General features: G+C 34.7%; 1 protein-coding gene across 2 annotated transcripts in view; it reads left to right on the forward strand.

The window, feature by feature from the left end:
- LOC105451811 (neuronal calcium sensor 2) overlaps positions 1–16,541 on the forward strand; it is a 72,801-nt gene extending 56,260 nt beyond the window's left edge. For both annotated transcript variants that reach the window (XM_011692494.1, XM_011692495.1), the window contains 2 exons: positions 9,491–9,619; positions 15,583–16,541. In XM_011692494.1, coding sequence (XP_011690796.1) covers positions 9,491–9,619; positions 15,583–15,759 — 306 coding nt within the window. In that variant the 3' untranslated portion in view covers positions 15,760–16,541. The remainder of the gene's footprint in view (positions 1–9,490; positions 9,620–15,582) is intronic.
- Positions 16,542–16,993: the final 452 nt, after the last annotated feature.

Consider the following 16,993-nt stretch of genomic DNA (forward strand, 5'->3'; position numbering starts at 1 on the left):
ATGGAAGGTTGTGGAGGACACTTGTAAGTTCTCCCCCCTCCCCCCCCCACATCGCGACCACACTTCTTCAACCCTGTCGGAATGGCACGCACTTCAAAAATGGTCCGGATAAATTTTACCAGGTGTGGTAGTCTAGGGTTAAGTCATATAAGCATACAAGGTAGTCTTTATGATTTTATTAAAAGTGTTTGCAACTTAAAATTCTCGCATAGCCTTACAAACACACACGTACAAATATTGTATGTGATATATTTCTTGTTTTTTTAAATGATTGAAAGCGCACTTTTGTGTTGTTAATAATTTTCATCAAGACGTATAATTTTCGATGGCAAACTTTATCTAATTAAACTTTTGCAACTTTCGCCGGGTGGGAGTAATCAACTAATTCAAGCGGTTCGCACATTGAAAAGCCATTAGAGATTTAACCAGAACTTCCGGCAGTTTAAACTTTATTTCCCGAACAATTCCGACGGAACGGTGATAAATGACGGACGGGTCAGCTATCTCGGTGTTCTTGTAACTTTTCTTATTTAGAAAGAACTCGAATTCCATTTATATTTATCGTCTTTCCTTTGGATGGTATCTGAAATCTCGAGAATCGAAAACACCTCGTTCTGCATAAACAGTGCTTTGCACTCGCTCACTGTATCCAAATATATTACGAGTGACATGACGAATATTCTTCAACGTCAGGACGTTGATATATTCCTATGTTTCTTTGTGAGTGGGTTTATACAGATTTATACGGTATCTTCTGCATCTTTCCGCCGAAAGCTACTCGAACGATATTAAACGGTATTAAATGCATGCGCAGTATTTCACGTATGGCATATCTAAAGAAAGTATTTTTCAGTTTTAAATGTCACTTTGATATCAAGGTATAATCTTTTTAAAAGAAGATTAAATCAGTTTACGAATATAATGAAAGGAAGAAGAAGATAACAAAAATTATTCAATATGAAATTAAAGATTTATCTAATATAACGTTAATTTAATTATTTTTAAATAGATTAATGTTATTAAAATAACATACTTTAATTTACCTTACGTGTAAAAAATGTGTTACATATATCTCGGCAAGTACACCATTTTTTAGTCTAATAAAACGAAATATTCGATATTGAATTTTGGTTTAATAGCGTAGAATAACAAAGAACTTTTATATATACTACATACAGTCATCAAACTAATTGTCCGGACAATGCGTTAATATATCGATAATTTCTTAAAATTCAAGATAGAGCAACTCAAAAATTATCGTAACGAGATTTTCAAAAAAGCATTTTACAGCTTGAAATCTCCATTTTTCAAGTTGATACTTTAGAAAACGATTAACTGACTTTCTTCGGAGTCGCATTGATACAAATGGAGATATGACAAATCGCAAAATTTTGTCCTAACTTTACAAAGTTACACGGCCCGAAATAAAAATCGCACTAAAACGAGGTACAGTTTTCCAAAGAATGAATCTTTTTCCTTTAATTTGCTTTTTTGTTAAGCGTTGTAAACGATTTTTATTTTGGGCCATGGAACTTTGCAAAGTTAGAAAAAAATTTTCAATTTGTCATATCCCCATTTGTATCAATGCGACTCCGAAGTAAGTCAATTAATCGTTTTCTAAAGTATCAACTTAAAAAATGGAGATTTCAAACTGTAAAATGCTTTTTAAAAAATCTTGTTACGATAATTTTTGACAAAGTTGCTCTATCTTGAATTTTTAAAAATTATTGATACATTAACGCAACAATTTGTCCGAACAATTAGTTTGGTGACTGTATATACATATAAAGCGTAATAGTTTAAAAAAACGTAAAGTAAAAGTAAAAATTATTCCTTGGTAATTTAGCCATATATCACTTTTCTGCCACCAGCGAACTAATACTGCAGTCTCTGTGCTATTTTAGAATTTGCGAAGATTTTGAGGAGAGTACCAAACTTTATTTACGTCTTCCCCTCAACGGAAACTTTTCGCACAGCGTACCGTGTAATTGCATTGTTGCACTCGGACGCACCATTTGGGGCTAAAAGTTAACTCGCTAAAGACTTATCTCCAAAGCGTATTTCGAAAGGACATTTTGAAATAAAGTGCCATTTCTAACTCTGTGTACACGCACACGCACGCACACGCACACACGGAATACAGTTAGAAATGGCACTTTATCTTAAAATTTCTTTAAATACACTCCAAAAGTTCTTTGTATACAGGGTGTTCGGTATTCAATGGTAAAGCGCTCGTGGGCAGGTAGAGTGGGCTAAATCGAAAAGTCCTCTACTATTTTGCGATCTTCGCAATAATTATCGATACCTACCAATCATTTAGAAAAAAAATTTACGCCAAGTATATAAAAAAGTATTGTATATTACTTTCCTATATTTCCTAAACCAAAAATATTATAAATATAATATATTATTCTGGCTCATATAATTAAAAATTAACGAAGTATCAAATGAAGGGCTAGTGAGCCTTGCACGAAGTTAGTGCTAAAATTACAATTATTTAACAATAATAATTATCACCCAAACGTTTCGGCTCCGCATTGAGCCATCTTCAGTGGGTAAAAATACAAAAAAATTTTTTATTACTACTTTACATTAGCGCTTTGTTCTTTCCGCTCGCACGAAGGTCGCTTCTCGCTCGTTGTGAGATCGTTCGTTGGAAACTCGCAAACACGTGATCCCATCCTCAGATGACAATTAAACGGATCGTATCGGAGGAAAAACATATTACATCTGTCCAAGAACAACAGAGAACTCTCTATGATCACGTAATTAACGACAATTATAATCAAAATAACACCGAAAATGTACAGTACCTTGAGTCAATGTATAAAAACCGCGATGTCTGGCGGAACGTTAGTCAGTTGAGTGACAAGCACAAAATGGCGAGGAAAGATCGAGAGCATTTTCTCTTCTCGCCAGTCGCCCTAGGTCTCATAACTAAATATGATTGAAGTCTGGATTGGAGTCTGGATTGATTAAACGTCATAGAGGAACTTTCTTGCTAAATTTGACAAATAGTTCAGATATAATTTCTGTCTCTGTTATCTATATTGATTAAATACAAAACATATATGGTATCACAGTGCTTACTAATCACTTCGTTTTAGCTAATTTTTCGTACCTAAATAATTCTCGCTCTAATTGCAAGATTACTTTTTTCAGTGTACCTGCCCACGAGCGCTTTATCATTGAATACTGTGTATATTAACTCAGAAATTGTAATTACGTTTTATCTCAAGATCCTTTTGAAATTGGCACATTACAATTATGCAAAAATATTTTTGAAATATTTATGGCATACGTTTCCATTAATGAATCTAATGAAACGTATATTAGATAACATAATGAAAATATATGCTAGAAACATTTCAGAAATATTCTGACAGAATTGGAACAAGAAGACATGCTAAAAATATCTCAGAAATATTTCTGCATGTAATTGCAGAAATGAACAATCTCAGATATCGACATTGGTTCTTCATGACTAAAGATTGTAGTCTCCATTTGATATATGTATACTCTATGGTAACTATTGATGTTATTCGTTATTGAGATACGATAATTTCGGGTGCTCGAAACTCGCCAGTTTGCGTAAAGATACACAATTCGTTTGGTGCGTTCTCTTTAACGCTAAGACACGACTGTCTATATAGACAGGAGACACAGTCTCCTTAGACACAGTCTATATAGACAGTCGTGTCTTAGCGTTAAAGAGAACGCACCAAACGAATTGTGTATCTTTACGCAAACTGGCGAGTTTCGAGCACCCGAAATTATCGTATCTCAATAACGAATAACATCAATAGTTAGATATATAGACTTTAATAGTTAGATATATCTCCTTAGACACAGTCTATATAGACAGAATTTATTTCGTTAGAAATAGCGTTCTATCTCAAAGGTACTTACTTTTGATGATTTGTCATTGTCTTGCGAAAGATATAGGTGATCAAATAGAAATCAGATGTTTTTGGTTGGATTTGAACCCGGGCCTTACTCGGGAGACAGAAAGCAAACGCACAACTGTCTGCGTCACGATCACTACAAAGAGATATGTATTTTTTATACATAATTCACTCTATTTTATACAGGATGGTCCATTTATAATGAAAAATATATAAATATCTCGAAAAATATAGAAGACACGGAAAATTGTTTTAGACAAAAATTGTATGGTCTGAAGGGGGATAAATAGGTAAAATTAATTTTTGAAAAAATTAATTTATTAAAGTATGAAGATTGCTCTTTTTAAATGGATTTATATATTTTTTTTTGCAATATGCAACTACATATTTTCTTTTAAATAATGAGATGAATTGGTCAGTGTAAAGAAAATACACAGTTGTTTTAAAAACAATATGTAATTTACAATATGCAACTACATTTTTTTTTTTTAATCAACTATGTTTTCTTAACATCAATCACTTTATCTCATTATTTTGTGCCTAAAAGTATTAAGGTATTATTATCAAGAAATTAATAGTTTATGAAATATTTCATATTTTATGTCGAAATATGATAAAATATAAAATATCTCGTAAAGGATTGATTTTTCGATCAATTTGCCTTAATAATTTTATATTCAGAATAATTAAAGAAATCATATTATGTAAAAAGATATATAATTTCATTTTTTAAAAGCAGTGATTCATATGACTTTGAAAAATTGATTTTTTTTTGAAAATTAGTTTACCAATATTTGTTTTCCTCGTCAGATGATATAACTTTTGTCTGAAACGATTTTTCGTGTCTTCTCTATTTTTTGAAATATATTTTTCATTATAAATGGATCACTTAGTATATTGGCGATACTTTGTAATTTTTTTACTCCATCCTCTTAGCAAATAAATTATTGTATAATTCAATTTTAATTTATTGGCTGATCTTAACTTCTTGTTCAATGAATATCAATTTGCTTGCCTGCTCATTCGTGATATTTGGAGAAGTTACAAAATTTTAATAGTTAAAATAGGATCACAGAAACAAGAAAGAACATTACGGATATATCGTGAATAATTTACTACTACTTGTTTTACCAATAATTTTACATTGTTCATGAATGATGATAAAATTTGATAATGAAATATATTGATAGAACACTAATGATATCGAATGAATACTCATATAAATATCACTATATTTTATGTCGTTTCATCTCAATTCTTATGCATTACTAATTACTTCTTCGGGAAGAAATTTGAACGACGTTTTAATGACTTATTCATATGTGATAGAAGCATGATACACAAGTAATTGCAAAATATACTATTCGTAAAAAATCTAGAACGAATATTTACGAGTTTTAATTTCACGTTACGCGATGAGATAAACTATTTTGATTTGACACATCATGATTTATTCGTAAAACTAAAATCATTAGAAACGTTTTAAAGATCTCGAGAGAGAGAGAAGTTCGAGTTTTACATATGGAATACGATTACATAAAATGTAATTCAGGGTGTTCACTTAACGTTGCGGTAAAGCAAAAGGTCATACGTTCCGTGTGCAAGAAAAAGGTGTATGTTTTACAGAAAGCTTTTCTGTACTTTCACGTCCGTCCTTGAATCACGAACAGGCTTGACCTTTTCCTTTTTCTTAAAGAGCGCTCGATCGCGATCCTCCCGAGGCTGCATTTCCATTAGCGTCCATTGGGCAACCAGGATCCACTTCGAAAATCCACTTCGGAACATTCGTGTTCCAAGGGAAACGCATTTCTCAATGTTCGAAGTTGCTTAGTTCGTTTTGAAGCTTACGTCCCTCCCGTTATTCGTACTACGTTCTCTTCACTTGTTTCATTCTTTGTTTTCAATTTGCACGACGAAACGTTGTTTTACACTTTTAACAGCTAAGTGTTGAAAGCATTAAGTTCGTAGAACACGACTGACTGAGAAAACATTAGCGTGATTTGTGACTTATACACACGAACGGTGAACGTGGAAACTAAAACGGTGTACATACCACAAACGAAGTTTTATTACTAATGTATCTTCAAAATTATTTTTTATATAATTCTTATAAAATACATTTTTTTGTGCACTTAACGTGATCACAATGCGCGTGTGAATTCGCATTTAATGGATCAATCATATCAATATTCAACGAAACTCTTAGCTATATGCAATTCAATGTATGTGAACGTAAGGCACATCACACTAATATATTCATATGCATTTAAATTTATTGCTTGCATTTCGTATTATAATTCTGAGAGCACGTAAAGCGTGAACGATCCGTGAAAACGCGAATAATGCAGTACACGACTTTCGCGATTAAAGGCAATAATGCAAAAATAGATTAAAATAAGTCTGCGGAAAAAGTCTACATTTCTCTTAAAACACATTCTTTATGGCTACTTTTTAATAATAATTCGGCATCGATATTAGACGCTTGTTCTCAAGATAGTGAGATACTCGCAGCCAACGAAACATTTTATCTTAATTAAAGACTGTAGAGTGCGTTTGTGCTTCAGATTGCGTTAAATAACAAATGAGAAATGAATCTTGGATTTTCCGTACTTCAAGGAAATTGCGTTCCGAAGGGTTGATAAATAAACAAAGACACAAAGAGAAAATCTTTTAATAAATTATCTTTATGCTTAATATTAAGCATCTAAATAACTCTATTTAAAATTACAAATTTTAGAGACAGAAGATTCTATTGGGAAAAAACGGATATAAGATTTCGATATATATTTATTTTTAATTCTAATTTTGAATTAAAGATACAAACAGTTTCTTGTGAAATAAATTTTAAAAGATGAAAGAATATATACACAGGGTATATTTTAAACAGTGCCCACTAATTAATGTAGCATTATTAATGAGCGCTGTTTAAGATACACCCTGTACCTACATATTTGTCCTTCTTTTAAAATTTATTTTACAAGAAACTATTTGCATCTTTCTTTAATTTAAATCTACAATTAAAAGTATATAAACTTAAATTATTAAGTGGTTGTAGAGAGATGTTAAAATAAGCAAAAATATTTAGAATTTCTAGTCTTAATAAACACATTTTTACACATATTTAATCAAAAGCCGATTGTTATTATTATGATGATAGAAGTAACTTCATTAAATATTTTAATGGTAGTTTAATAGGAATTATCCTGTAATAACGTTCAAAACTTCTCTGTTAAATGTTCTCGATCGGCCATTATTCATTTTTGAAATAAATATGAATAAAGTTTAAATATCAGAGTATGTCGCATGAACTTGTTACGTACTTCAGACGATGTGATAAATTTGATATGTAAAATAAAGTGGCGTGTAACATACAAGTCAAATTAATGATTTTACCGGAAATTGCGCGACCCACGTTCTTTCGACTTCCTTTGCCGTGACTTCCTTGGCTTAACGTAAACGACGTAGGGATTCCCGACCCAAAGCACCGTAACTTTTTCCATATCCACATCACGAGCTGCCTAAAGCTGTATACGTGACTCTGAATAATAAATGCGAAAAGTACTGTTATCTGAAATCAATTTTAAAAACTCTGAATATTAAGTTATTTAGGTAGGTGATTTTACAGGAAATAATTTGTGAGAAAAAAAATAAGCATACATAATTTATGAGCAAGAAATTGTATTGCGCGACGATTAATTATTTAAATATTATAATCATTAGACTTAATCTATTATCAGCAACATATTGATAATTATAGATCAGGATAATCTTTATTATTCTCGTGTTAAGTTATGCTTTAAATAAAATATAATTTTCTAGATTATAAAATAATCTCGTTATATTTTACAATTGTACAATGAAAACACCTACATATATACATATACATACCATTATACTTAATAAACTTGTAGGATCATTGCAATTTGTGGAATAATTCTATAACTTCATTATTAGTAAGACAGTTTCAAAATCTCAAATTGAAAAGCCGTTCCAGAAACGTTTTCCATATATCACATGTAATTTCTCGATCAGGGCAACTGATTGCATAATTGCTCTATGCATTCGAAATAACTGTTTTGAATGTTTTTCGCTGGAAGAATACCAATCGCGAGCGCTGTTCGGAAAACTCTCAGCCTCGGGAAAATCACTTCGGTCCACTCTCAAATATTCGCCGCGCGTTCGTTCTCACGAGCTGGTGGTGACTGTAAGGTCAGTTATTGGCATCATACAAAGATGTTTTCTTTCCCCGATATCGGCCGTCATTTCTTCGGTAATGTCGAAGCTTTTCCACGGATTCTTCCGCGAGCTTTTCGCGGGTAAGCTGCATCTGAAATAAGTGTGAGCCTAAGGCTAGTCTCGGAAAAGAAAATGGTCCGCTTCTTTTTTCGTCTCTCTCTCTCTCTCTCTCTTTTCCTGTGAGGTCAATACGAGAAGTGACACTTCAGAGGTCAGGAAGAGCAAAGAGCCGGCTCGCCCTCCGTCCACTCTCTCCGTCCTCTATAAAGCCTTCGTCTCGTTTGTCTACCTCGGGCGGCAGGTGACCCAGTTCTGCCGGAACGTACTGCTCTCTAACGACTTGGCGGTACTCGAAAGGTATCGGCCTGGGGCGAGGATACCCGCGTAGATTCGACCCGACAAATTCGCCCGACGCGATTACGGGCCGCCATTGTGACGCCGTATCACGATCGCGAGCTTTTACGCTTACGCGATTTCGGCCCGGTAACACGCGACGGAGACATGACGCTCGTAAAAGGAGCTATAACTTCAAGACGGTATCCGCCGCGCCGGTGACGCGAGATGATGATCGATAACACACCTCTGGAATATTGAGAGCTGAGTTATTAACGAGAAGTTATGCAAGACGATTAGCTTTTACCATTTAAAACTGGTAAAAAGATCTTTTGTAATCACTCACAAAATCCATCGCAGTGTTAATTAGAATAATAAATTTAAAAAAAAATTTTTTTTTCAATATTTAAATGTCAGCATTTTTTTGGTTATATCAGCTTTTATTTTTTTGCTTCTCGGAAATATAACAGAATAGATTTCTCGGAAAAAAAAATTTATGCAATGCAATATACCTATTTTAAAAAATTTGTGAAAGCTCTTGTTTTTATACTTCTTCAAATTCAATATGCAAACAGTTCTTTCTCACAGTTTTCCTATAATTATGTCGATGGGGAGGAAAAGGTCAAATGATAATTTATTTTAAATATGTACCAAGAAAATGTCTATATTTTAATTTTTCTAAAAATTGAAAAATATTTGAAAAATCAAGAAACTGCTTTCCATATTGAAATAAACTCACAATCAGTTCAATTAATGTTTAAATTCTAGTCTATTTCTGTTTGAATCATTGTATTTCAAGTGGATAGATATTTTCCCGGGCTCTGGCAGAGATGCTTGAATTATGGCATTTTGAAGCCGATCTCCTCCCTTTGATGCGTATTATAGATACACCTTGGGAAATAGATTTTCGTTTCGCACAAAAGGGAGATTCCTTTGTAGCGAGGAAATAAAAGTTTTGATATCGCCCCAGCTGTGACGGCGTTACTGATACGGGATACCATCGGCTTTTGTTGCAGGAATTCCTACTGGCAATCGACGTAACGTCCAGCGGCACGCCGGAGGAAAAACTGAAATGGGCGTTCCGTATGTACGACGTTGACGGCAACGGCGTTATCGATATGCAGGAAATGACGAAGATCGTCCAGGTACCGTAACTCATGAATAATGCATGCGCTTCGATTTATCTCCACTTAGTTGCACTCGACCGCAACTCACTTCCGACGGAATACAGAATTTTTTATCACTTGACGTCAGAACTATCGGCATAGTTAATCAATGAGCGTGGAGAGGGGAAAAGAGATTCCGAGATATTCAATGCGATGTGTTCGTGTTAAAAAGAAGAACGTACGACTGTCTTCTCCGCGCGTTGTGAGTTTGTAATTTCATGTTGTAATTGCATGTGGCACACGTAACGTCGCTACACTTCCCTCGTGATGACTAATTGTGTATGAGAAAGAGAGAGAGAGAGAGAGAGAGAGAGAGAGAGAGAGAGAGAGAGAGAGACACGTAACAATGCGGGTATAGCAAGAACACAGCGCGAAGTGAACTCGTTTTATCGATACACGTCGGATCTCATTTTTTTATTCATATTCAGTACGATATTCAAGTTTGTCCGCAACAAGATCATACGAATAATTATTCTCCATTCGGTCGAATAAGTCGATGTTGGTTTGCATAATTAACGCGCGATTGCACGGTAATACAGCACTGTTTTCCTGCGAACTTCGACGCTATTTTTTTTTTCTTTTTTTTTACGGCGCATTGAGTGGCGTATGCAGCGTAATACCGACGCGCTAATATTTCATGAACTCCTCCCCTTCGCGAGAGAACGGATGTCGGCGTAGCCGCGCGGCTATTCCACTCGACGGCCGCTGCATTTCTCAGAAGTAAGGAGCTTCGTTAAATACAGCTGTCGCGTCTCATATTTTTAAATAAGTAATTAAAGTTCTGTGCCGCTCTCTCTCTCTCTCTCTCTCTTAAGTGATGCGGCTGCAGCTAGCCGAGACGAATAGAAACTTTGTAACGCCACTGCATGATAAATTTTCGCAAAATTGCGATGTCACATTCACCACACACGTGGAGCGAAAGTACGCTTCAATATTTAAAGGGCAGCGTGGGCTTTTAACATTTGATTTTAACATTCGCTCGTTTTAATGTACAACAATTCTGCAGCATATTTTGCAATAATAACTTTAGACTCCGTGCACGTGACCTGCCCACTTTGTGGAATTGGAAGACGAATAGAGTAATAAGCATGTAAACTTGCACATAAAATATTGCTCTTAAATTTAATTATCATGAAAATCACAATTACGTGAGACTATCTTACAATTACGTGTTTACGTGAGAATAATATGCCAATTTTTTACAGTAAAATTATAATTGACAAAACAAAAGGAGTCGCGTCGTTGCCAAAAGTCTAGTGTGTTCTAAACACGCAAGATGATACTTTAAGCTTGCTGGGGATATATTTTAGGGAGAACTTGGAATTATTATGCGGAATAAAACCCGCAAAATTAGAGCACAAAGATAAAATCGCGGTAGAGAAGCTAATTATCACATTATATTCGGGTGTAAATTCGAGAAAATGGGGAAATGCGCTTGTATGCTAACAGTGCGGAAAATCATGATAAAAACGCAGCGTTGTGCTTCATAAAAGTAGATATTACGAGTATTATCATAGATTTTTATACATTTTAACCCAGCTTTTCATTATTTCGTTTTTTTCGAATCTATTTTCATAAGGCAAATGTTTACACGTCAAAATCCCTTTCATTCTATGATAATATAATTAACATATTTGTCCGCAACGAAATGCAAAATAGGATATCAGCATAAGTTACATGATTAAAAAATAGTAATGCCGATCAATATATGCATATATGCAAATAAAATATGTATATTATGATTATTGGAATAATTATTGATATTTTTCATATTATATCGATGTACTATTTAATCCATTTAATTATTTGACTAATCTCTAGCAATTAATTTTAATATTACTTAATATTACTTTAATTAATATTAAAATTATATAAATATTAATATTATATAAGAAAAAATGTTAAAATTTTAAATATTAATATTTTAACATTTTCAATAGATATTCATGTCATATCAATCCTTTGAAGATTATAGAAGCGAAATATCTCAAATATTTTCTATTTTTTACAAAATTCGATGTATTTCCGTCACATGTAAAAATCTTTTTTTAGTCCTAGCAAAATCTGATAATTTTTGTCATGATAAAAATGATGAATCTCTCCAAGTCTATAAATTTTAAATAATGAAGAACATTGTCTTAAAAAGAAACATACTTTAACTATTGATAAAGTTTTGCCCGGAAGAAAATGGAAAGTATTTTTATTTTTTGCACTTTGAGATACGTTATTGCTTTCGCTAAAAAGCTCATTGAGCCGCCTAGTCGCGTCCGTTGGGATACTCATTTCCACACTATTAGAAGTTTGGAACTTCCGCGACGCCACTTCCACGGGAATTCCGGTAACCGGGGCTTTCTGCGCTCAATGAAAATTAACGATGGAATGTTTGGCGAAACTCCGTGTGCATTCATGTTTAACACTTAACACGTGAATATCTACATCGCGAATATCTACGCGCGTTTCTGTAACTCACTTGACCCTACATTCCATTGCCGAAATTCCGGGTAACCTAACAGCCGATGTTGTTGATATTTTCACGAGCAAGCGCATTGCTTCAAAAATGTTGCATTTTGCAAAAATGTTGTATCTTCAAAATCAATCAAATTTTAAAGCAAGATGTGTAAAAGGAAATATTTCTAGATTATAGATTCAATTGTGTCGCCTACAGAAACGGAAATGTTTATAGAAATAGATGATATTTTTAGGATAAAGGACAGTTTTATACGTACAAAAAATGATGTATTAATAGTATTAATTAACAACAGTCTAATTAAAAATGATCTTTTTAATTTAATAAGAGCATTAATAAAACAATTAACACCTTTTATTAAAATAAATTTTTAGAAATGCCATATGTGGTCTGAAATGGATCTTGATTTTTAATAGTAATTGTGTGAATATTTACAATTTCTAGTTCAGATGGACAAATATTCGCGCCGAATATTTGTCAGTCTTAAAACATAACTCCAAACTAAATCTGGATATTAGTAATCCAGATATAATTACAGATATATCCGGATTACTAATATGACAAATTAAATTGGCAAGCAATTTAATAATTTTGATGCCAATGAACATCTTATTAAATCCTGTAGAATAACTTATTGTGAAAAATATTACCTCAGCCAGGATTTGAACCTGGTCTCCTTACTCTTCGGAAGTCTTATCGTTCGACCACTTAGGCATATGGCAATATTTATCAATAACTGATAAATATGAAAAGAAACGGTACTTTTCAGGCGACGTATAAATAAACACTAATATGAAACCTAATCGAGATCATGAAAGTTCAAATTAGATTTTATTAAAACAAGAGCGTGGCGTATTTGTTTCATTAATATTGTTATTGAATTAATAAAATTATTTTTAATTATGTTGCTGTTAGTTAATGTTGTTAATCTTTTTTTTGTATAATCGCTGAGTATAGAAAAATATAATTTTTTTATACGAACACAGCTTATAACAAATATTATAATTATTGTAGATTAATATTATGATTTATATATATATATATATAATAAATATTGTTACATTTTAAATTTATGTAGTAAACATTGTTACACGTGTTACATTTTAAATTTATGTAGTAAACATTGTTACACGTGTTACATTTTAAATTTACGTTACAACGGTCGAATTTTGTATTATACTCTTTACATAGATGACTTTACACGTAGTTTGAAGATTGATTAACCTTCTGGATAAGTATGTAGGGAAAACTGAAAAAGGATTAATTTTGTTTAAATAATTGTGTTTCACCGGTGAATCTACCAATGCATTTGCGATAAAGTTAATCTACTTTATCTCAGCGATTGTCGAGGTGCTTGAGTGAGAAAATAATAAATTTCGCGCATTTATCTCTGTCCAGGCGATTTACAGTGGATTAATCGGAAAAAGTACGAAAAGAGAAATTCTAAATAAAGAATCACTGGTACGCTTTAGTGACTCTAAAAAAAAAGTATCGACGCAATAAATTATATTTTTGGGGCTACACGATTTATCACTTAGTCGAGCTTTGCTCAACTGTAAACGCCACGTGCATAAGAAAAATAAGTACATTTGCCGCGCATGATTTAATTTGGAACTTATCAATTTTTTGGTCAACTGCATATGCATTGCGCACATATTTCGTGATATAATAAAATTCGATGAAAGATGGATGTGACGTGTAAAGAGAATTTTTTTATTTTTTGCGTTGTCAAAAAATAGTTTCACGGTCAGCATTGTAATAATATTCGTAAAAACTCATTTGGCAATTTGTTTATAAGACAATTAAGATTTAAAATATTTTAAGAGCCTGCTCTTTACGTAAAGTCATCAATACAAGATGATTGAATTATAAGTTATATACATATAAAATTGTTTTATATATATGTATATATATATATATATTTATTTATTTATAATATGGATATAATAATTTTATATGTAGGTATATATCTTATAATTAAATCATCTATGTTGTTGGCTAAAAAATTACTTTCACAAGGAAACATATGTATATATATATAGGGCATTCTCTGTCAAGCGGGCCACCCCCTCTGTCCAAACTTCAATTTTTAAGCATATTGGATTCGCCATTGTTTTATAATTATGACTACGAATTCGTATTCAGCGACTCCCAAAACTTTAATTTATGAAAATATAAAAATTTTCTAGCCCCCTGTGCTTCAGTAATTAAAGTTTGTTACAAAAATTTTTTGACGACAGTCCATTCTAGTCACGATTCTGAATCCGTCATCTTGAATTTTTAAGGCCATATGATATCAAAAAGTAGACATTTTAACGAAAATTTTAAGACCTCTTAAAGTATTTTATCTCAAAAATTGAAGTGGGCCGGGGGAGTGGCCGTTTTGACAGAGAATGTCCCATATATATGTTTCCTTGTGAAAGTAATTTTTCTTAAATCATAAACTCTTATTAAAAAATGGCATATTTCTTATTACATAAACTACATAAAGGAATTGCTAAAGTAATAAATGGTTGTACTTTTGTTATTTTTATAGTCTGATAGTGTATACCTATAGATCGAAAGAAGCTACGCTCACCGGCGATCCATTGAATGTTCATTAATCAGGTGCCGTTTTTTTGTATGCCCGAGTCGCGGGCTACCTTCGAGCTTGATGGATTTAGGATGTTTCTCGTTTGAAAGAATGTGACACGAGGGTTGTTCGTGGTTTTCGTGATTTACGACTTTATTGCATTTATAATGCATAATTCGCAAATCGCATTTTGCTCAATCTCTCTTCGCATTTTCTTAGGAAAAATATTATTTTTAACAAAGAAATTATAACATAAATGTATCAATTTTTTATATAAATTGTTTGTTTTTGTGCGCTACCAGCGCACGAAATATATGTAATATCGGCTCATATATGTTTCATCTTATTGAGCCCTAAGGGATATGTGCATATACATTATACATTCTGGTATAATTAAAATCGATGTAGGACCCATGTTTAATGAAAGTTGCAGACACATATGAAACGTATCTGTATTACGTGAGAAGGTAAAGTCGTAAAACTGCATTAACTGTTACATCAGCTTAACGATTCCCTGTGAATTGGAGATGACTAATATCCTCACACAATTCAATAAAAAAGCACCGTATAAATTTACTTCTACTCTATTATGACATTAAACTCTTGAGATCTTTCACGAATTTACAGTTGGAAATGTATCGACGCCTTGGAACAAGGATGATTGATATCATTTTGTGAACTGAGAGCAGAAGTGAGAATGTTTCCCCTTTGAAATCATCGTGAACGACGTTGATCGTTTCTCCGTATTCCAAGACGTTGATGCAGAACTCTCCTTTGTATCGGATACGCGATAAAATAGACTGCTCTTCTCTAGACGTGCGGGCGGGTGGCGCATTGATTCCACCGGCGCGATCCTGAATACCACAATGGAGAAACAAAAAGTGTTGTCCTTTCTGTTCCCAGGCGATATACGACATGCTCGGCGCGTGTTCGAGCAATAGGCCGGCGGACAGCGCGGAGGAGAGAGCGAAGAACATATTCGCGAAGATGGACGAGAACAACGACGGGCAGTTGACGCAGGACGAGTTCCTGAAGGGCTGCCTCCAGGACGAGGAGCTGTCGAAGATGCTCGCTCCTTAATCCCGACGTCGCCGCACTTCCGCACGAGCCGTCGACGAGCGATCGTAAAGGACACCACGACCCAACAACACCCGGCTCCCTCGGAGAAACTCGTAACGGAAACGTCAAAACGCCGGCAACAATAAGGCCACCACCAGAAACGGACACTCGCGAACACACGCACATCAATTTACACACGCGACACGTATCAACAATTTCCTATTAACTATGACGTACGCTATTATTGCGGCGGTTCGATAACGAGGCCGTTCGCTCGTGCCCGCAAACGGGTAGGGCACGAGGCCGTGATAACGGACGGCGATCGAGAATGACGGATGAACGAGGTGGAACAGCGATTCAGAAATCAGAGTCGCCGTCGATCCTCGTGCGAGCGAGAGACCCGAAAGAGGAAAAAAAGAACTTCGCGAGGGATGATCGCAATGGCGCGCACCGCACGCCCAGCTTTTCGCACGATCGACTGCGGGACTGCAGCAACGACGGTGGTGTGTAAATCGGTCCTGGAAAGGAAAGTTTCCCGTTGAAACGTGAAACATACACGGGGAAACTGAGAGTGTGACATCATCGTCGACGACGGCGAGGGAGCTAATTAGCTTGTGGAAAGTCCTCATCCGTTTCGCGAACTCGCCCATGTCGACAACCGCACGAAGCGGATTCCGCCTCGCCGGATTTAGGAATATCCTCGGAGTGCGGTGACAGAATTAACGGCGGCGAAACGAGCCTTCCGTTTCTCATCGGGGAAGGTGATAATGTCGGTCGTCGAGGACCGCGGGTGGCGCTCTCTCTCTCTCTCTCTCTCTCTCTCTCTCTCTCTCACTCTTTTTCTCTCTGTACGCGGGGGCATTAAAGCCATTCAGGACGGAAGGGGAATCAGCAAATTGACGCCGTTTAGATTGCGCTGCATTCAATTAGGTTGCGGAGGCGCAGCCGGATAAAAACGCGCGTATACTCGCGGACGTCCTTTTATCATCCGGCACGTTCATTTAGATTTGTTCATTCTCCGACGTGCCGCCCGCTGGTGGACCGTTTCCAAAGGAGTGTGGCGCGAGGTTTCCGTCTCTTAATTTCGATGGAAATGAAGCGATTCCGCCGATCTCGCGGCAGCGAAATCGCCGAACCGTTTTAATCCGCGCACCACGGTTCTCATGTTAGCGTAACTGAATTAATATTTCCGCATAACTATATTATAGATACGTGTTGTTTGCCTAATTTCTTTATGTCCTGATTTTCATCAATG

The sequence above is a fragment of the Wasmannia auropunctata genome, unplaced genomic scaffold (genome assembly GCF_000956235.1).
Source record: "Wasmannia auropunctata unplaced genomic scaffold, wasmannia.A_1.0 LD336043.1, whole genome shotgun sequence".
NCBI lineage: Eukaryota > Metazoa > Arthropoda > Insecta > Hymenoptera > Formicidae > Wasmannia > Wasmannia auropunctata.